Source organism: Carassius gibelio, chromosome A16 (assembly GCF_023724105.1).
Source record: "Carassius gibelio isolate Cgi1373 ecotype wild population from Czech Republic chromosome A16, carGib1.2-hapl.c, whole genome shotgun sequence".
Taxonomy (NCBI): Eukaryota; Metazoa; Chordata; class Actinopteri; order Cypriniformes; family Cyprinidae; genus Carassius; species Carassius gibelio.
Window position 1 is genome coordinate 24353742 of NC_068386.1, and position 23303 is coordinate 24377044.

General features: G+C 42.6%; 1 protein-coding gene across 1 annotated transcript in view; it reads right to left on the reverse strand.

The window, feature by feature from the left end:
* Positions 1 to 23303, reverse strand: part of lars2 (leucyl-tRNA synthetase 2, mitochondrial) — a 54998-nt gene that overhangs the window by 26555 nt on the left and 5140 nt on the right. Inside the window, exons 3-7 of the mRNA XM_052618954.1 lie at positions 15014 to 15142; positions 10430 to 10521; positions 10266 to 10326; positions 9084 to 9173; positions 8842 to 8985 (exon numbers count right to left, since the gene is read on the reverse strand). Of these exons, the coding sequence (XP_052474914.1) occupies positions 8842 to 8985; positions 9084 to 9173; positions 10266 to 10326; positions 10430 to 10521; positions 15014 to 15142 (516 nt within the window). The remainder of the gene's footprint in view (positions 1 to 8841; positions 8986 to 9083; positions 9174 to 10265; positions 10327 to 10429; positions 10522 to 15013; positions 15143 to 23303) is intronic.

Below are 23303 nucleotides of genomic sequence, written 5' to 3' on the forward strand. Positions count from 1 at the left end.
ACAACACATGTTGGAACAACCAATCAAACCTGACTATGTCAGTTGACCAATCAGAACACAGTATGCTACCGAAAGGTGGGGTTTAAGGAAACTGAATCTTTTGAACAGCTTCGCGCAAACCGTTTGGGGAACTCTGAGAATTGAGGTAATTTTAAAATGATATTTTGACAAAATGACAATGTTTTTTAACCTTGGATGGATTTAAACCTAATGTACAGGACTTATAATCAGTGATAGGAAGCTTAGAATTTTCATAACACAATATAATAGCAGTACTGAACAAAAAATACATTTGTGGGTCCAGAAGTGCCACTTCCCCTCCAGCAGAGCCCAGGCTCTCAATCCCAGTGCAATCAGAGATGGAGAACCAAGCAAATCAGCTGCCGTTCACACCTCGCATGGAGTCAGTCTGAACCAGGAGGAACAGGGTTGATTCAGCTGGGACTTACCCCAGCAGGAAATACTGGCCAACTCTAGGAGACACTGGACCCCATTCAATCAGACCACGAGGGAAGAGAACTGGAATAACCTCCTGTCAACCTCTACCTCTTAAAACTGAGCTTATGACTCCATTTATCAATAAAATATAAGCATATCCTTTTCCTCTGTTTGCACTTACAAACACTGCAAAAAAGTGATTTTCTTACTCAATATTGTTTTATTGTGCTTGTTCTCCTGTGTGCAAATATATCTAAACATTCTTGCATCAAGATACATTTACTTGAGACGCAAAATGACCTGATATTAAGGTTTAAAAATGTTAATGTATCAAAATTAAGTTCAAGCTAAAAACAATGAAAAAAGTATTTCAGTGCGGTAATAAATACAATAATAACTCAAAGGGAAAACATGATAAACTTTATTTCTTAAAAGGATAGTTTGACCCCCAAAAATGAAGAAATAAAAGTCACCCTCAGACCATCCAAGATCTAGAGGAGTTTGTTTCTTCATCTGCATCAGTGTCTCATCAATGAATGCTCTGTAGTGAATGGGTGCCGTCAGAATGAGAGTCCAAACAGCTGATAAAAACATCACAATAATCTTTCATTGCATCTTTTGAAGATGAAAGCTGCTTCTTTGCAAGAAACACAAATATTATTAAGATGTTTAATTTAAAACTGTTGTTTTCCAGATAAAATACTGATGGAGTCCATAATCCATAACACTTCCTCCAAGTTAAAAGTCCATCACATATTTGGTTTGAATTCATTTTGACTGTTTTTCGCTTGTACACAGCTCTTGATCTTTGCAGGTTCTCTCCTGATTCAGACAAGACTACTTTTTCACTGAAGAAAGCAATATTATGGATTATTGATGTCTTAATCATGGATTTGTTTCAGCTTTCGTCTTCACAACACATTAACTGATGGAGTGCTGTGGATTATTGTGATGTTTTTATCAGCTGTTGTGACTCTCATTCTGACGGCACCCATTCACTGTAGAGCATCCATTGATGTGACACTGATGCAATGCTACATTTCTCCAAACCTGATGAAGAAACAAACTCATCCTAATCTTGGATTGCCAGAGTGCGAGTACATTTTTAGCAAATTTTTATTTTTGGGTGAACTGTTCCTTTAAACATAAACTCACTTAATTTTGATGAACAAGATTTAATATCAATATGAATAATTAATATTTCAAAAAATTTCTCAGACTTTCTCAAATAAATGTATATTGATTTAAGAATGTTAAAAGGAAAGGAAGTGCATTCGGCCTGCAATCGATGCATTATGTAATTGATCTGTTCAGCGCTGCCACAGAGGATGACTCGAGAGTCTCGGTGCACAGGTCTGTCTACATGAGTTATATTTTATTGCTATTCTTCATTACATTAGACTGAATTCCACAGCCAACACTCACATTTTAAACTTAATTAAGACCAATACCAATTTGCTTCAACATGTTTTTTAACCGACGCCTCCACTGATAATTAGCACACTACAGTTGTGTTCATGTGTGGTCATCTTGTAAATATGATAATTTGCAAATGACTCGAGGGCATCATAAGCCTCCAAATCTTCAGCACAGACAGGCCTCCTCCGTGAGATCTTGAGCGGTTCAACTGATTTAGACTCACAGAACTTTTAACCAGTTATTGTGTGGGTGGAATATATATATTTTAATAGAGGAAGTATAATTAAGATGGAGACTACTCGAGCCAGCTTCCCTGCAGCAGATATTGTACAGTAATAGATTGCAGGCATGTTAGTGTGGATTCACAATAAGAGCATTTGATTGGCAAATCTGAATATCTCATAAAAACATACTTTTCTGGAATATTGTGATGCCATGCTGTAAAAGATTTTAAAATTCAGATCGGTTAGATTAAACTAATCTGTCTGTCTATCTATCGTGACACGTGACCCGAGCACTCATCAGCGAGACACACCTGCACATACTCATCACGGGCTGAGCGGCAACACCTGCGTGCCATCAGCTGCCACAAATATAAACCCCGCAAGCAGGCACAGAGATGAGGGAGGTCTCCACGAGAATCGGCTAACATTCGCTGAGTCCCAATTCGCCTACTTATACTACGACCAAAAAGTATGTACTTTTTTTGTGAGGAAAAAGTACATACCTTAGAGTGTGTAGCAAAAGAGTATGCACGTTCTGGGACATACTTCGATGACATCATGCAACGTGAACGACAACGTGGTTGCCTAGTTACGCACACCACAACTGTTAACGTTTCATTCATTCTTTTGTCCATTAAAATTGTATTTACTATTCCCATCGTTTTTTTTCACAATACATTTTACAATGTGTTCTTCTACCGAGTTGAGTGAAGAAGAAGGGCGGCGGCGTCGTCGTAGAACCAAACGCAGGTCGTTTGTGAGGCGGCTGGTTCTGACGTTCATGTGCAATGTGTGTAACGAAATAAAATATAACTTTAATTAGGGTTAAACATTTGAATTCTTACACTTAAAAGCTGAGGGCGCATCTCCGCTGCTGCATCCGGCTGCCATGTTTACATCACCACAAATCCATCGCAAAGCTCCTCACTCCCGTACACAATGTGTTGTGGGCAATATTAGCACTTAGAGTGTGCATTGATCTGCACTTCGAATTCTAACCGGAAATAGTAGACCATCCGGGTATCTTTGGAATACTCTTTTCAACATACTACGATTTGGGACGTACTAATTCTAGTTTCGCATACTATTTAGGACGGATAGTATGCGAATTGGGACTCAGCAATTGTCTTTTCTCTCTGCCCTAGAAAGCAGCGAGAGTGACTGCCAGTAAAGCCCTGCATTTCAGCCTGAGCCCGATGGGCCCTGATTTATTTATGCCCCTAGGGCAGGGCTTCAGGCCAATTTTTACGTTATAGCTCACATGCGGGCCGGGCCTCGGGCCTTTTTTGGGTTATCATTCTATTTATATTTTTAGGCATTAATAAAAAAAAAAAAGATTAGTTGACGTCGACGATAGAAAAACAAACAAAGACATTTCATAACCTCTTAACTTTCATAATCTGATAATTCAACCCGTTATAATTACACTGACATACTGACATGACAGTCTCACGCACGTATTTCCGTCAGCGCGACCCACGATTATACTTCACTTATATCCACTTATTGTAGTAGTAGCTATTATAGGCCTCTAAATTAATGTATTAATCATAACCTAGTTGAGCAAAGAAGAGAGCGCTGACCGAGTTTGAAAACATTGTGGAGCAGGACGAGGATGACGACGATGAAGTACAGCAATACATGCGCCTCAATCACAACATGTAAGGTGATGGACGAGATGTGCTGCTATGTTGGAAACAGCACGGGACCCTGCTACCGCGACTGTCAAGACTGGCTGGCTGTTTAGTGTCCCGCCAGCCGCAGCAGCGAACATGTCTTCAACGCAGCGGGAAGAGAGGAGGACAGGGTTAAAACCTTCCACTCTGGAGGCTATTCTTTTTCTCCACGATGCTCTGTAAGAGACTGTTCTAACTTTTCATTTGACTGGACTTTATTTTCTTTTAACTGTTGGAAAATGGAAAAAAGAATGGACATGTTCTGTGGTGCATTTTTGAGGTAAGATAATCTGCATGTTTGTTTTTAATTAATTTAATTTAATTTGTTTAGATTGTAGGCTATTTCTCATTTTGTTTGCGAGCGCTGTTGCGAGCCTGCCTCGGTATTTCAAAATGTTTCATTTTACTCACTGTGGTTTAATAAATAAACATTTATTAAACTAACTGTCTGTGTGATATGCTTGAAGTGTTTTATATCTATGAATTTTATTGTAGCCAAGTAAAGTATTAGCGTTGATTTGAGAGGCTTAATTGATTAAATATGTTTTAGGCTACTTGCTGTCGGCTCGGCTGATTAACGTTAATCGTCATTTTAAAAAAAAAAAAATGCTCCAAACATTTTTCTAAAATAACTTGATAAAGAAATGAAAAGAAACATAACACAAAACTGACCTATTTTAATTGTTGCAAAAAGGGCAGGCTTCCGCATTGTAATTAAATTAATTAATTAATTAAAACACGGGCTCGTGTCGGACTCGGCTGATAATTCTGATGAGCTGTCGGACACGGGTCGGGCTAGGGCCTGTGCGTCTCGGGTCAGGGCCGGCTCGGGCCTAGATTTGAGGCCCGTGCAGGGCTCTAACTGCCAGCCCCACACTGCCCTGGAGAACTCTCAAGACAGGACGCCAAGCACCAAACCACCTCAGCATTGCGAGTTTCACGGATTCCTTTAAGAAAATCCACTCTTCGGGGAACTTACCCTGTCGTGTCGTGTCCTACTTCACCCCGCCACACTGGTGGAGAATGCGGGCACTACAGTGAAGTGGACACCGACGACCCTACCCCTCACCGCGTGCAATGAGTCAATTGGTTTGGATTTCTTTGTTTGGTTTGTTTTTACCCTCACAGTCTCTACCTTACAAGTCTTCTCTGGTTCCCCAGGTGGTGCTCCTCCCCCGACGATGGAAGATCAGCTAAAACATCTCACCAAGGTGAGCATCCACCAGAAACAAATCATGGAACACATGGTCTCCCGGCAGGGGGAAACAGAGCGAGAGTTGGCTGCGCTCCGCCTAGCCATAGCCCCGCGAACTCCGCTACCTGACCCCCGTGTCCAAGCAACCCAGCTGCTGCCCAGGATGACCACCCATAATGACGTGACAATGTACCTTCAGATGTTTTAGACCGTTGCTACGAGGGAGGCGTGGCCCAAAGAAGATTGGGCACGCATCATTGCACCCCTGCTCACGGGAGAGGCTCAGCGTGCATACTTTGCGCTCCCCCCGGAGCAAAGCACCTCCTACGAGGACCTACCAAAGGAGATCCTGGGATGAATGGGGTTGTCACCGATCAGCGCTGCCCAACTGTTCAACGAATGGACCTTCGACTCACGGCAGCCGGCCCGGGCCAATGCCGCTAGCCTCTCCCATTTGGCTCAACACTGGTTGCTGGCCGCGGGTCCCACCATACACCAGGTAGCGGAGCGCATCGTGGTCGACCGCCTTCCTTCACTACCTCAGGCCGCCGGGATGCCGAACCTGGCCAATGTAGACGAGCTTGTTGAGCCCCAAGAAGCTAGCGGAGGCCACCCAACACTGGGAAATAGGGTCCAGGAGCGTCCGGTGAGCAGGCCAGCGGTTCCCAGCCCACAGGACGAGCCCATGCCCACGGAAGCTCCCCGCTCCCCAGGCTGGCGGGCTGCGCCGTGCACACCGAATTTTATTGTGGAAAATGGCCTGCTCTACTGTGTCGCCCAGCGGCGGGGGGCGGAGAAGACCCTGCTGGTGCCCTTCGAGCGGATTGGGATGGATTTGATGGGGCTGCTGCCGAAGTCCGCCCGCGGGCACAAACACATCCTGGTCATCGTGGACTATGCCACCCGGAACCCTTCAGAGATCCTGACTGACCAGGATAACCCCTTCATGTCCCGGATGATGGCGGATGTCTGCAAGCTATTGAAGGTACAACAGCTCCACACCATGATGTACCACTCCCAGACCGACGGGCTCATCGAGCGTTTTAATTAAACCTTGAAGCAGATGCTGCGCCAAGTGGCAGCCGAAGACAAAAGGGACTGGGACCAGATGCTCCCCTACGTGCTCTTTGGCATTTGGGAAATCCCTGAGGCCTCCACTGGCTTCACCCCCTTCAAACTGCTCTTCGGCCGACAGCCCCGCAGCCTGCTCGATGTGGCCCGAAAGGCCTGGGAACAACAACCGGTGGTACACCGAACCATAGGGCTGGGCGATATGGCTTAAAAAAAAAAAAAACTCCGATTTTTTCACACCAAACCCGATTTTCGATTTTAATATTTTTTTTTTTTCTATTTAAAAACAAACTACAACCGACAAAGAAATTGCTCAAAACAAATGTACTCTTTATCTTGTTCTGATTTTCACTTTTGCAGTTTAATCTAAATTTCCCCTTTGTGCATTAGTGTAACAGGAAACAAGCCTCAAAACATGCTTGTAAACGAGATGGCAGGCACTGCCATTGTAAACAGTGAAAATGTAGCTTATCAGTTTTCTAATAACTTACAGTGACACAATACACCTTCAAAATAAATTAAAATATAAATAAAAAATAAAATTGTGTACCTCTTTGATAAAAAACTTTTGGTTAAATAAATGTAACCAAAACGACAAAATTAGATCTATTACAAAAACACATACTTGTCACAAGTGGTATTCATAAAGTGCTAACAAAACTTTCAACTCATTAGCGTTAGCATTACAGAAAGGTCTGATTTACGCACTGTTACAACAGTCATTGTTTTTTTTTCTTTTTTTCTTTTTACATTGACATTTGAGTTCATGATTTTAATGTTGTTGTTTTTTGTGGCACACTAGACAGACTGTTGATCTTTGAATAATCTCATCTGTTCACCCTAACGCTAGTGAAGTATAACCACACTTTGGAACGTTTTGCTCTCTCCGCCATCGTCACTCTTTATTATAAGCGTGAGTTTTCGTTCTGTTATTCGTGTGTGTGTGCCGCGCTCGTTCTTGTTGTGTGTGTGTGTGTGTGTGTGTGCGCGTGACTGACACAGATCGCAGATCTCACAGACAAACGACTTTTTTTCGGTACCCATCCCTACTGTTTAAGATGCTGAAATAAATTTGTTGTGCTGCTACCTTTGGTAGCAACGGCTTTTAAACACACGTTGCAATGTGGCATTATTTGTTCTGTGTCTGACACTAAAAAAGCAAACCAATTCCAAACAATGGGTGAAACGGTGCCTTTCTTTGGAACGAACTCTGCGCTGTTAACTCATGTCTGTGTGCGGCTGTAAGGAAAGTGGGGGGAGGGCGAGCCCACTCTGAACTACGGAAGACTAAGGGGAGAGCCAGAGGTGGAAGTTAAAGAGAAAACCGATTTTCATTAAAAACATAATCGCCCTTAACGTCAAATTCGCCCATCCCTACCGAACCACCATCGATCACGTGCATGAGATGAGGGAACGGATTGAGAGAGTGATGCCCATCGTCCGGGAACATCTGGTGAAAGCACAACAAGCACAGCAACGGCATTACAACCGGGCGGCCCAACCATGGGAGTTCCAACGAGGAGACCACGCCCTGGTCCTTGTGCCCACAGCTGTCTGCAAGTTCCTGGCTACCTGGCAAGGCCCTTATACAGTCACGGAAAAGGTCAGCCCCGTTACGTACCGTGTGCGGCAGCCCGATAGACGAAGGGAGGATCAGCTCTACCACATCAATCTCTTGAAGCGCTGGGTCGGGACCGGGCCCCAGCTCTGTGCCTATGCCAGCTCCACTCCCATGGTTGTGGATATGGATCCCCAACTTTCCGCCACCCAGAAGTCGGAGCTGCAGGACCTGGTTAGTCAGTTTCCGGATGTGTTCTCCCCCCAGCCTGAGTGGACCGACGTACTCGAGCACTATGTCCCCACACCACTGGGAACCATCATCCGGCAGCGGCCCTACCGTGTCCCGGAGGCTCGGCGACATGCCATCGAGGAGGAGGTCCAGAAGATGCTGAGGTTAGGGGTGATCGAACCATCACGCGACCCATGGTTCAGCTCCATTGTCATGGTCCCGAAGCCCGACGGCACCCTCCGCTTCTGTAACGACTTCCGCTGCCTGAACGAGGTCTCCGAGTTTGATTGTTATACGATGCCCGTGTCGACGAGCTGTTGGACCAGTTGGGAATGGCCCGGTTCATATCCACTCTTGGCCTCACCAAGGGCTACTGGCAAGTCCCATTGACAGAGCAGGCGAAACCTAAGACGGCCTTCTCCACCCCAAGCGGCCACTGGCAGAACCGGGTCCTTCCCTTCGGCCTCCACGGGGCCCCAGCCACCTTCCAGCTGCACCGGGCTGGCCTGACAGCCAACCCCCAGAAATGTCATCTGGCCCTAGCCGAAGCCAAATATTTGGGGTATCAGTGGGAAGAGGGTGGCAGCTATCCTCTCTGCGCCGCGCCCCACCTCTAAAACACAGGTTTGGGCCTTTTTGAGGTTGTCTGGATATTATTGCTGTTTCATCCATAACTTCTATTCCTTAGCTTCTCCCCTGACAGACCTGACCAGGAAAGGGCAGCCGGAGAAAGTTGTGTGGAACTCCGGAACAGAAGCAGCGTTCCTCAAGATCAAGGCCGCCCTGACGACGGAACCAGTCCTCCGTGCCCCGGACTTCAACCCCCCCTTCCTGCTACAGACCGATGCATCCGACACCGGGTTGGGAGCCATCTTGTCACACGTGTCCCGAGCGCTCATCAGCATAAACATTACATTTCAACATAAATAAACAGATTATTGTATATTATCTTTCTACTTTAAAATGTCATTTTTAATTGGATGTTGTTGTGGTTTTCTATCCTTGGTGAAATGTATCAGGCTGTGGTACCTTGGCATAGTTGGTGGTTCTGATGAACCACTGCTGAAGCAGCTTCTGCTCCACCAGAGCTCCAGACCTCCAGGAGCGACCGCTTTCATCCACCTGCTCGTCTGCCAGAACCGTCTGATCCACTGGGTCCCAGTTCACCAGCGCCTGAAACACGCCTGCACACTTCACCTCACGTCTCCATCTCACTGCATTCCATCTTAATATATGTATAATATATCAGTAGAAGACGAGGACATTCTCACCTCTTTCTGATAGGCCAGTCCTGCCTCAAACAGCTTGATGAACAGATACTGAGTCCACTTATAATAATCGGGCAGACATGTAGTGACCTCCTGACAAAAGATTAGACAAGACTACGTTTAAATCAAAGGAGGCAAGTTTCACTTTAGAACATAAATGTCTTAAATATCCAAACCATCAGCGACACACACAGGGTTAAACAATAAAGATAGTAGATCGTTCTCTGGCTTTTCAGGCTTCACTTGATTATCCAGACATCATTTGATAGAGAAATCAATGTGTCTCAAATCTGATCATCAGGGCTTTTGAGGAACATTTGTGTGTTCATCTCTCAGTCACCATTGCACTGCATTATATGTTTGGATCATTTAAATCTCATCTCACGGAGACACATTACTGGCAGATGTCAAGTGATGACTCATATATTTTATGTAACTATCTGCTATATTGTTGTGGCAAAGATCTCACTGATTTACATTTCAAAGCATTACTTTCTGGTCAAATGAATATCAGAATCTGCACCAAACTCACTGAATCCTACTGCATGAGCCCTTAAAGCTCAGTGTATCAAATATGACACTCGACAAAAACCATGCTAGTTTTTTTTCATATTTAATTTCTATGTTGATCAGCTAATCAATCAGTCTCAGCGTATAACTGTTACTTGTCAGGCTTTACAAGATTCATTTCCATACATCCTTCTTTGTTAGTCTCAATGGCTTTCCAATTGTTGTCAAATTAGTAAAATAGTCAAATGTGTGTGCAAAACGTTGGCTGGTAGTGTGACTAAACTGAAGGAAAAGGCCTGTAGCACTGTAGCACTTAATCTCTGAAAGCATGAAGAAGATATTCTCTGATCCAATCAGACAAAACTGAAGTCCGAGTGTGACGTGTGGACATCAGCTGGACATGATCACAGCGTCCTGCTGCCAGAGAGGACACACAGCACCCACTAAAAACCTCTTACAACACACTGGGTGTGTGACCTTTTGATCTTTATTCTGTTGTAACTATTTTGAGGAAGTAATAAACACAGCTGTGCCGGACCGTCTGCTGCAGAAACAGTGTGTGTCTGAGAAAAACCTCTGGCACCAAGTCTGAGATAAGAAAGTGTACTGATGCAATGATGCAAGACACAAGTCAAGATCAGGTCCTCCTTCTGTTGAAAGCAGGCGCTCACTCACCCGATCCCAATTAAAGCAGAGCCCCAGACTGTCCAGCTGCGTCCGCATGGACTGGATGTTACTGAGAGACACAGAGAGAGGCGTGCAGGGTGTTTAGATCGGATGGTTATGTGTGTGTAGTTGAGAGTGTTTGGATAAGCATCGAGCGCCCCTCGGCTCCGCACCTCTTGGTCCAGTCCTCGGGGTCCAGGCCTCGTTCGATGGCGGCGTTCTCAGCCGGCAGACCAAACGCATCCCAGCCCATCGGGTTCAACACCTGCGAGACAAACAACATCGTGCTGTTAGCAACAGCAAACACCACGGCTCATCTTTCCTAATTCAACACACAACCCACAATGTGAATCCAGTTTATAGGAAAAGTTCACTAAAACAAAAACTTGCTGAAAACCTGCTTTTCTCACCCTCAGGACGTCCGAGATGTAGAGGAGTTTGTTTCTTCATCAGATTTGGAGAAATGAAGCATTGTGTCACTTGCTCATCACTCTGCAGTGAATGGGTGCCGTCAGAATGAGAGTCCAAACAGCTGATAAAAACCATCATGTAATTCATGCTAGCAAGAAACAAATCCATCATAAAGACGTTTTTAAGTTTAAACCGTTGCTTCTGGCCAAAAGATGACTCCATAACACATAATAACTGCAACTAATAATCCTGATTCAAGAAATCATTATTATGGATGTATAAGCAATGGTTTGAAGGTATAAACGTCTTCACAATGGATTTGTTTCTTTCAAAAATGCAACCATATTAACTGTTGGACTGGAGTGCTGTGGATTATTGTGATGTTTTTATCAGCTGTTTGGACTCTCATTCTGACGGCACCCATTCAGTGCAGAGTGAGCAAGTGACACGATGCTCCATTTCTCCAAATCTGATGAAGAAACAAACACATCTATCATTTGTGTGGCCTGAGGGTGAGTAAATATTCAGCAAATATTCATATTTGGTTGAACTTTTCCTTTATTTGTGATGCTTATTCATCAGTCATAAATAAATGAACAATTCTTATTCTATGTTTTTTTGTACATGTGGCCTATGTATGACTTATATTAAATGTATTATCATTTGAATTAAAATTAATAATTAAAGAAATCAACAAAAGGCTATATTACTGTTGTGTTGTTGGCAGTCATGGTCACTGTGAACCAGTAATACGTTAACGCAGTGTGAAGATTCTTCAGAAATGTGAAGGAGTGAGTAAGCAGTGGCAGAGCTGTGGATGTGTGTGTGTTTCTTTAAGAGAGCAGCACACGGTCTCCATGGGAACCGGCTGCATCCCATCAGTTAAGTGAACATTGATGAACCTGAAGAAGCAGCTCAGTGTCACACCACATTCACTAAAACAAGCTCCTCCTTAATTACGTTTTACTAATGATAATAACTGAATATATTTCTGAGGTATTATGTGAGATGGCCAGGAGATAAAAGCTTTTATATTGTCAAATGTAAATGGTGTAGGTGGTTATAGAAACAAAAGCAGTAGAATAAAGCAGCAGATAGTTGTATGAGACTTCCTCCATCTGCAGCGTGACTGACCCTCCCATGAACCAGAGCCAAGCATCTCCATGTTTCTACAGCTCTACTTTCTTCAGAATGCACCGGTTAACTACCTTTCTCAGTGTGTGTGTGTGTGTGGGTGGGTGTCTGAGCATCTGCACGAGTGAACACTGTAAAATCTTTCTTTTTTTGACAGAAACATGGAGAAAACAAAGTCATTAACAGAGCTGTCAAACACAAGTGTCAATCACAGCCATGAAAATGCATCCTTGTCTATAGAGATTTGAGTTCTGACACTCCTGCTCCAGACAGCGGAGAGGACTGATGACTGCAACACATCTGCTGAAAGAGCACAGCGTCACCACACCAGCACCACTCACACTTTCCACACTCTTCAGCATGTGTTAAAAACACCAATTCATCACCAGATTATAACAAACCAATATGTAGTCTATTTATACAGGCTATTTCTCTTTGATGCAGCATTTGAAACTTTTTTTTTTTCTTATAGGATATGAATTTGATGGTCAGATTTCATCCTTCACTGATCAGTAAATAACTACCAGTGATAAGCCTTGGCTAAAAGCAGGAAACTCTCATGTTGGTTGTTTGGCATCAATGCAATGCTAAAACTGCAATTAAAAATACATATAAACTGCAAGAGCATTACTGTGCTTTACTGTGATTTTACTGAGGGAGGCACAAACATCAAGCTTTATTTTAAAATTTTTAACTGTTTCAGTTTAGTTTCAATGTATTATATATTAAACTACATCTCAAAACTATGAATAAAATGTAATGGATTTATATAGCCATGACACGCAAAACAATATGATCTCAGCAAGAGAAAACCAAACGAAACAAACAAAATAAAATCTAAATCTAAATTTAGTTCCTGTGGCTCAGTGGTAGAAATTTGCGATAGCGGGACAATAGGTTGTGGGTTCGATTCCCAGGGAACACGTTAGGTTAAAAAAAATATAAAAAAAATTATATACAGCCTGAGATGCACTGTAAGTCGCTTTGGATAAAAGCTCCTAATAAATGTAATGTAAAAAAATGTATATAGCCATGACACGCAAAAAAACACACTAAACTAAATAAAAAAATAAATGCCCAAACCTACACTAAAGGTGGATTATGACACCGCAAATAGTATGTATACGTAATCCCAACAATCATTGTTAATGTATATCTACATGCTATCCATTTGTGCAATGCACTAAAACGAAGAGAGGCGGAAAGAAATACATTTATATTACATTTTTCACCTTCTTCCACTTCCAACCGCAGCTCCACTGAGACATCTGCAGGGAGTCACTAAAGATGGGCTAAACCATGGACGGACTAGACCGTGAGGCAGCAAGGCCTTTTCCTTTACTAGTTCTCTAAACATGGAAGAACAAACATGGGGAGTAAATTGTAGTTGAAGTCAAAGCCAACGTGGTGAGATTGATAGTCGCTCACTCGATCAGAAGCCTTCGAAACTGAACACTGTCAATTCCAATTCAATTAACAGCAGCACTTGGTCAAGCTCCATTAAATCATCACACACTTACTGCTGTGCTTACAACACACACCAGATGCTGCCTGCGCCTTTGAGCAGAGAGAGATTCGTCACGCAGAGGACAGAGATGGATGAGGGGATGGTTAAAAGACTCAAAGACAGAGACAGATACACTGGGAAACCGAAAGAGTGAGTGTAAGAAGAAAGGACAGACTCTGGTGTGCGACGCGTATCACCTACAATAACGCCTGAAATATAACAAAAGGGCCACAAATGACCACCAAGACAAATCGAACAACGACACAATTATGGTTTTAAAAATGTGCAAGATGACATTATCAAGTATGTCAAACAAAAGATATACAGGACTTCTGTTATTCCAAAATTCATGCAAAAGTCATACTGATTTTATAGAATCTGTTGCTTTTTTCTGTCATAAAAATTTCCAGATGAAACCACAGCAGAATCGTATTCATCTGCAAGCAACACTTAATGAATCTGCATTTTGAACAAATCAGTTTAATGAATGAAGCAGCCTTTTGAATGAATTGTTTGAAGTGACTCACTCATTAGGTACAGTAGTTTAATTTTCACACTTAAAAGCATCAATTATCATTTAATAATTTTTTTTTTTTTAACCCATAACATTATTCATGCATCTATAGATGCAGGGTAGATGCATTCATTCCACCTCTGAGCTGCATTAAACAAAGATGGATTTAGCTGATGCTAGTTTCATTTGATTAGTATTAGACAGATAGTATTTTATTCTTCTTATTTAATATATTCACTGATTACATGTAACATGTATTTGATATAGAACATTTTGAAAGCATCTAATAAGCTTAAAAAATAATTTCAAGGGTATTAAAAAATATTGACATCTATATATTTAAATTCAAATATAATTTGTATTATATAAAAATATTTATATTTTATATATAAACTTTTTTTTATTTTCTTAAATATATACATGCATGTGTGTGTATTATATATACATAATAAATATACACAGTACAAACACCTATATTATGTAAACAAAAACCTATTTCGGATGCGTTTGAATTGTTTGACAGCATTAGGTTCACAAAGCAAGAGTTATGATCAAAGTGTTTTGAGGTTATAACATAGTGCTCTGATTGAAAATAAGTCTTTATTAACCAATGAACCAGTGTTAAAATAAGCATTGTCTCATGGTTCTGAACCATATGCTGTATTTCCAGCAACATGACTCTTCTATATATTACTGTACGCACTGTTACCAAGACATAAAGTGACTCATGTGGTCAATTCAGGTCCCAACACCCACCCGTATAAAACACACTACATCAGGATAATGATGTCCACCATGACCTTCCATCTCCTTGTTAGAAGCTGACTGTATTTTTCTGAAACATTCTCACCAATCATAACATCAGTCCTTTGGTGCGGTAAGCTGCAGGCTTTAGAAAGTGCTGTTTTCAAAAGATGTGAGCACATTCTGAACATGACAAACTTTGAGCTCTAATTAATAGCACATTCACACCTTTTCCATTATTCAGACACCTCCTAATTAAAGCACACGTCATTTCAGCAGACCTTGACTGCAGCTTTTACATTCATGGGACCGTGTTTTGGTGAGACCGTGTGTGTGGGAGGCTGAATATAAAAACGAGGCAGGAGAGAGGATAAATCGTTCTACTGTGTGTGTGCTGCTGACAGACAGCAGTAAATTCTGATATTACTGTTTTAAGAGTAAAATTACCTGATGGCCCCTCATCCTCTGGAAGTGGCCGATGGTGTCGCTGATGGTGTAAACCCTCACGTGGCCCATATGCAGCCGACCCGATGGGTACGGGAACATGGAGAGGACGTAGAACTTCTTCCGGGAGCTCTAAACATGGAAAAGCAAATGAGTTATTCTGTGTTTCTTCCTTCTTGAAGGAAGATTTTCCATGCTGTTCCAAACCTGTGTGACTTTCTATCTTTTGTGGAACACAATGAAGGTATTATGAAATGGTTTACGGTTTCATTGACTTCCATAGCATGGACAGAAATACTATAGACGTCAATGGAAGATCAAATAATTTTTTTTTTAAATATCCTCTTTTGTGTTCAACAGAAGAAACAAACTCATGCAGGTTTGGAATGATATTGAGTGTGAGTAAATAATGGCAACATCAACAATAGCATTTTTGGTAAAACATTGATTTTCACAGAACGTAATGTTTATAGTTTTATAAAGCCATCACATAAATTCTTCTGATTAAACTCTATTTGAGCTGTATTGAACAGTTGAATGTATTTCTCAAAGTATAATAATAATAATAAAAATAATATAAATAACATTATTAAGCAATTTTAACAGTAAGTCTCTTTGGAGCAGCACTTTGTTTTCCAAAAAATTAAAGGAATTGTTTTCCTTTGGTTTCATTTTAAAATATGAATAAAATTGTTAATGTTTTATGCCTTTAATTGTTTATCACAGTTTTTGATTATAACTTTGTTTTAAGTCATAAATCCATACATATACATACATATACATACATATATATATATATATATCACTGTAAAACCGAACAGTGAAATTAATCAAATGAAATTAGTTAATTGCACTCAAATAATTACGAAAGTTCACTGGACTTAATTTAAATAAGTTCTGTTAACTCAAAAATTTGTTGTAGTGAGGTGAACTTAAAATGATTGTGTTTTCTAGTTCCCAGCATGCTTTGCATCAGAAAACAAGGAAAATAAATTTAGAAATTAAGTGTTATTTTGTGTGTTTTTACACAAGATTAACATAGAGGGACAAGTTAATACATAAATGTTGTGTTATATTAGATTTTACAAAGGTTTATGTTATGTTGGATTTGTAGTGTTACCGTTGTGGTGAAGAGTAGAGCCTGTGATTAGACTGAGGATGGACAGCAAAAGCCTAATTTTGAGTGTATTTCCCACATTATAGGAGTTGAAAAATAGATAAAATTATGAGTGAATTACTCCCTAATTATAAGTTCAGAAATATAATTATTTAAGATAACTCAGAGATAATTTAAGGCAACTGGAATTAAATTTTTTAAGTTTATGTAAACTTAAAACATTTAAAAACATCACTTAAATGTTTTTGTGTAATCTGTTACAAAATATTTTTTGAGTTCTGTGAACTTATCAGGGTTTACAGTGTGTATATATATATATATATATATATATATATATATATATATATATATATATATATAAATTGATTAGACATCATTTTTGATTAATGCAGTTTAATTAAACCATTAAACAGAATCCAGGAAAATTCTATCAAAACTGATTTCATAGGGCTCTATTTCTTTCTTTCTTTAAATAAATTGTAGTTAAAATCTATAAGTTCCACTATTTAAATTAATTAAACACCCTTTCTAATTTTAACCAAAAAGAAAACAGATAAATAAAAAAACAATAATAATAAATAAATACATTTAGGAAAGACAAAAACAACTTTGGTGGTAACAATGGAATTAGTGGTATTTTTGATATATACAATGGTGTTCATGATAATTATATTCATCTACTACAGTGGTTCCCAACCTTTTTCAACGCCATTTCTTTGATCAATTTTGCGGTTGTGACACACACCGATATGCTTTTACAGTCATGAATGCATTCAGGATTAATTTGAAACATTCTAAAAGAAAACCAATTAGAGCTTTATCAAAAAGTTGTAACGTCTCTAGAACAGACATAAGTCAAAATTGTCACTATAGTAAAGATGAAACAAAATGTATAGACTAATGGCAAAAAAAAAAAGTCCTGTGTACAGGGACTTTTTTTTTTTTTTTTGCCATGCATTGTTCATAGAGCTCATTAATTGTAGCGGTGCCTCAGGTGTTTGCAGTGTGTATACAGTATGTGTATGAGGTCATCAGTGAGAGCGCATAAATATGACGCAAAAGCACATTAAAATAATGCACGAGTGTGATTCTCTCTGTTCGAACGCAGATTTCCTTTGCTCTGTCACAAAACCAGACGTACTTGCTCAGATACACGCTGCTCTGCGCGGAGAGAGTGTGTCACTTAAAACGTGTCTCCTCTTAAACTGCTTCCTTTGCACTCACAACTCTATGCTCATGTGTTAGATATTAATTATTTTCGCATGTTTTTATTTCTAGCCTTTTACTGTGTGCAGTGTGAACGCTCTGATCCATTAACATGGGCTCGGAAAAAAGGCGCATCACAGACAGTGTGTGAACCTGGAGTTAAGCATATGCCCAGTCTGCTCTGTTCTCGCGCTAGGCGCAATGCATTCTGATTGGATCGGATAGGATACTACGGGAGGTCAGGGCCGCGGAAAATCGTGCTATAAAGCGATTTAGAAATCGTGCATACTCAAATCGTGATTTTATGACGATTTATTTTAATCGCACAGCCCTAGAATGGACTGGAAATGAACAGAAAATAATTGGCGGCCCGCCTGCAATACCACCTGCGGACCACAGGTTGAAAACCACTAAACTACTATAATATATTTACATGATCCATTCCATTCATTGAGCATGTCCAAAACATGCAATGGTACATTTGGTATGCCAGTTACTGTAATAATATTCATACCAGATCGTCCTGTTCGAATACAAGCAATTCTGTCTAGTAGTGTAGTGGAAACTTGAGGTTACAACTCAATATCATCAGGTAGCATCAGAGTCCAAATATGAAGCATTCATATGACTTATTTAAATGCAGGCTGCTGACCTTCGAGACCCAGTTGGGCTCATACATTAAGTCACGCTCTCCGCGGCAGTTTTAATGATTCATGACGGCTTTGAAGAAGCGCGCCGCACTGGGCAAGCATTAATCAGTGCAGGTCAAAAAGGCCTGAATTATTCAGCAGCTGAAAGAGACAGAGACCCATTTTGGGAGAGAATACATCTCCACAGCATCTCTCAAGAAGCTTTTTCCTTTACCCTGTGAATAAGTCATCAGGTGGGTGTATCTGGGAACTCTGATAAATTTGGTGCGTAAACAATTGAGGTCAGTTTTCAGAGTATCGACCACACTAAAATCTATTCAGAGCCCAAGAAAAGCATATTTGTTTTCTATGAAAAAGCACAGTGACTGTACATGAAACCCTTTGTGTGGTGAGAACATGTGAAAACTAACAGTGCGAGAAAACAATAGAAAGAACTGCTGATAGAAAACAAAGCAGATGGAGCAGGACTGCAGCACAGATGTCTGAGGTATGAAGTGTCATGATTCTTTGGAGCTAGGAACAAGGAGAAGAGGAGACACAGGAGTAAACTCAAACAAACTGATTTTAATAAACAAAAAGGCAGGGAACATTGGTTACCACTCTGGAGGTCTATAAGGACAGGTCTCCATGGTATGGAAGGCCTCCATGGTGGTACTCGGCGAAGTTATAGCAGATCAGACCAAAAAATTAATTTTGGGTTCTGAGGCCCTACATGGGCCTGACGTAGGAACATCAGCCCTCCCTGGGCTAAACTTGGTAACTGTGGCCTTCCCTGGGCCAGACTTGGGAAAAGGGGCCCTGTCTGGGCCAGACTTGGGGAAAGGGGCCCTGTCTGGGCCAGACTTGGGGAAAGGGGCCCTGTCTGGGCCAGACTTGGGGAAAGGAGCCCTCTCTGGGCTTGACGTGGGAACAGGAGCCCTGTCTTGGATTGGCGTGGGAACAGGAGCCCTCTCTGGGCTTGATGTGGGAACAGGAGCCCTGTCTTGGATTGGCGTGGGAACAGGAGCCCTCTCTGGGCTTGACGTGGGAACAGGAGCCCTGTCTTTGCTTGACGTGGGAACAGGAGCCCTGTCTTGGATTGGCGTGGGAACAGGAGCCCTCTTTGGGCTTGACGTGGGAACAGGAGCCCTGTCTTTGCTTGACGTGGGAACAGGAGCCCTGTCTTTGCTTGACGTGGGAACAGGAGCCCTGTCTTGGATTGGCGTGGGAACAGGAGCCCTCTCTGGGCTTGACGTGGGAACAGGAGCCCTGTCTTTGCTTGACGTGGGAACAGGAGCCCTGTCTGGGCTTGACGTGGGAACAGGAGCCCTCTCTGGGCTTGATGTGGGAACAGGAGCCCTGTCTTGGATTGGCGTGGGAACAGGAGCCCTCTCTGGGCTTGACGTGGGAACAGGAGCCCTGTCTTTGCTTGACGTGGGAACAGGAGCCCTGTCTTGGATTGGCGTGGGAACAGGAGCCCTCTCTGGGCTTGACGTGGGAACAGGAGCCCTGTCTTTGCTTGACGTGGGAACAGGAGCCCTGTCTTGGATTGGGAACAGAAGCCCTCTCTGGGCTTGACTTGGGAACAGGAGCCCTCTCTGGGCTTGACGTGGGAACAGGAGACCTCTTTGGGCTTGACTTGGGAACAGGAGCCCTCTCTGGGCTTGACGTGGGAACAGGAGCCCTGTCTTGGCTTGACGTGGGAACAAGAGCCCTGTCTTTGATTGGCGTGGGAACAGGGGCCCTCTCTGGTCTTGACGTGGGAACAGGAGCCCTCTTTGGGCTTGACGTGGGAACAGGAGCCCTGTCTTGGCTTGACGTGGGAACAGGAGCCCTCTCTGGGCTTGACGTGGGAACAGGAGCCCTCTCTGGGCTTGACGTGGGAACAGGAGCCCTGTCTTGGATTGGCGTGGGAACAGGAGCCCTCTCTGGGCTTGACGTGGGAACAGGAGCCCTCTTTGGGCTTGACGTGGGAACAGGAGACCTCTCTGGGCTTGACGTGGGAACAGGAGCCCTCTCTGGGCTTGATGTGGGAACAGGAGCCCTGTCTTGGCTTGACCTGGGAACAGGAGCCCTCTTTGGGCTTGACGTGGGAACAGGAGCCCTCTCTGGGCTTGACGTGGGAACAGGAGCCCTCTCTGGGCTTGACGTGGGAACAGGAGCCCTCTCTGGGCTTGACGTGGGAACAGGAGCCCTGTCTTGGATTGGCGTGGGAACAGGAGCCCTCTCTGGGCTTGACGTGGGAACAGGAGCCCTCTTTGGGCTTGACGTGGGAACAGGAGCCCTCTTTGGGCTTGACGTGGGAACAGGAGCCCTCTTTGGGCTTGACGTGGGAACAGGAGCCCTCTCTGGGCTTGACGTGGGAACAGGAGCCCTCTCTGGGCTTGACGTGGGAACAGGAGCCCTGTCTTGGCTTGACCTGGGAACAGGAGCCCTCTTTGGGCTTGACGTGGGAACAGGAGCCCTCTCTGGGCTTGGCGTGGGAACAGGAGCCCTCTCTGGGCTTGGCATGGGAACAGGAGCCCTCTTTGGGCTTGACGTGGGAACAGGAGCCCTCTCTGGTCTTGACGTGGGAACGGGAACAGGAGCCCTCTTTGGGCTTGACGTGGGAACAGGAGCCCTCTCTGGGCTTGGCGTGGGAACAGGAGCCCTCTCTGGGCTTGGCATGGGAACAGGAGCCCTCTTTGGGCTTGACGTTGGAACAGGAGCCCTCTCTGGTCTTGACGTGGGAACAGGAGCCCTCTCTGGGCTTGACGTGGGAACAGGAGCCCTCTCTGGGCTTGACGTGGGAACAGGAGCCCTGTCTTGGCTTGACGTGGGAACAGGAGCCCTGTCTTGGCTTGACGTGGGAACAGGAGCCCTGTCTTGGCTTGACGTGGGAACAGGAGCACTCTCAGGATTTGAAGTGGGAACAGGAGCCATCTCAGGGCTTGACGTGGGAACAGGAACCCTGTCTTGGCTTGACGTGGGAACAGGAGCCCTGTCTTGGCTTGACGTGGGAACAGGAGCCCTGTCTTGGCTTGACGTGGGAACAGGAGCCCTGTCTTGGCTTGACGTGGGAACAGGAGCACTCTCAGGATTTGAAGTGGGAACAGGAGCCATCTCAGGGCTTGACGTGGGAACAGGAGCCCTCTCTGGGCTTGGCGTGGGAACAGGAGCCCTCTCTGAGCAGCAGAAACCCTACCACGTTCTTTGAGCGTGGTTCCAGCGTTCTTCTGCCTGCTGCTACTTCGCCACAATGAGAAGAAACACCACCTAGTCTCGTCAAATTTTACTTCTGTTCTTTTACTTTAGTTTATTTTCTTTTCCGTTTGAGAGTATCGTGTTCTGAGTTAAGTTTTGTAATGCCGCGTCTACGAGTCTGACCTCAAGTCCCCGTTCAACTTCAGCCAGCCCACAACTCCGCGTCTTCAGCCAACGCCCAACCACGGGCTTCCCAAGACATCACTTCAACGACTACTGAACTTCCAGCCAATCAGCGACATCGGGAAACAACCCTTTCAATGACAACAAAGGGAACCCCCTTAACACGTACAACAAGTAACTATCCTCCAGACTTTAGGTTCTCTAATCAGCGGTAAATTTCATCGAGTGCGTGATTTCACATAGAGCCTCTCATTTCACATGCTCTATGTGAAATCATGCACCTGAAGGAATTTACCGCTGATTAGAGAACCGGCTTTACTGACGAGATGCGCAACAATCATCGGCCGATATATATCCTGCACCCCATAATGGTTACACCACATGACCTTTTAATACACTGAAACTTTTTGAATTTGTAGTAAAAGTTTTTCAAAACAGTAAGAAACTAACATTAATATAAAGAATACATTTCTACCTCTAAGAAAATCAGTTCCAGTTGGCAGACATTGCCCCTTGATGAAAAAAAATAAAATTCAATTATTTCTGATCCTGCTTACAATCAATGACAGCAGTCAACAATTTCATATTGTTTTGTCATCTCTGATTCAATTACTCCATTCACAATGTTCATGAGCAGTCCATTCCCTTTTAAATTAATTTAAGCAGGTCCTGTACTTTTGCATTTTAGTTTAACTTATTTCTTCAAATCAAATTGTCTAATGTTACTGATATTAAATTAGATTGCTCGTAATTTGATTCATTTCTGAGCTGCTTGGTTATTTGGATAATATCTGATCCATCTAGAACTGAGATTTCAGTCTCTGAATGATTCTATTAATAAATGCATCTCTAGCAAACACATGAAGTGAGAGACGTGATGAAGAGATGATAGCAGACCACTTTCTCCTACAGAACACAACAACGAGGCTTAAAAGCCAACAGGGACCAACCAACAAACCCCAACAAAAAGCCGCTTCTCTGTAAAAGATTAACGCTTCAGAAGCCAGACGTCTCTTTTCTCACACATACAAAGGTTTTCCTGAGTGAGGTGGAAGGGATTCTTTGAATGAAAATCTCAAGGGAGAGACACTTCAAAGTAAAAACACGGCGTACTGTAACTGCACAGGCTGCAGGGAGAAAATACCCTCCTCTCGCCTTTAAAAAGAGAATTTTTAATGCATTTTCACCTTGCTCATTCATATAAAAGACTCTCATACTGATAACACCTGTCAAAAAAACCAGAAGTGCTTCAGAAAAGTGAATTCTCTGTCACCCACATTGAAAAAAAATATTTTTGCTGCTTGTTCATCTTATTTTACTTAACTAAAGCAAATTGCTAAGGAGCTTATCACTTCGTTTTCAACTTCAACTTCGTTTCATTGTGTTCAGTCCACTTCTCATATGTATGTTTACTTTTTTTGTTAGGACTTCATGAATCATTTTTATTGCATTAACTGAAACTGGATGGGTGGATTTTATTTCTTGGCATTATTTGCAGAGGACTAAATTGGAAGATTAAATCTTGAAATAAAGGGTTATTTCATGTACTACTGAGAGAAAGGAAAAGACATGTTAGTGTTTCATGTTTGACGGTTGACTATGCTTCATGGACTCGTGGTGTGTTGGGAAGTTTGTATTTATGAGTCGGGATATCAGATGCACCCAACTCACTGTGATCAGTGCGAAATGATAGTGTACCTCTTCCACAAAAAACATAGATAAATAACTCAACTTAATGACGAATAAAGATTGTGCATCACGTGTTCGCCTTTTTTTGTTTATATAACATTATGAAGGTGCTGATAATTGATTCATTATGTATTGCATCATAATTTTACAGTACTACAGATTTTTTTTTACATGCAACTTCGCTTAGTCTTACTGTAAATGGCAAAAAAATAAGAATTTGATCCAATTCAACAAATTTACCGTCAACACAGATGTTGCATAGATTGCATCCACCGTGTTTTCTCTG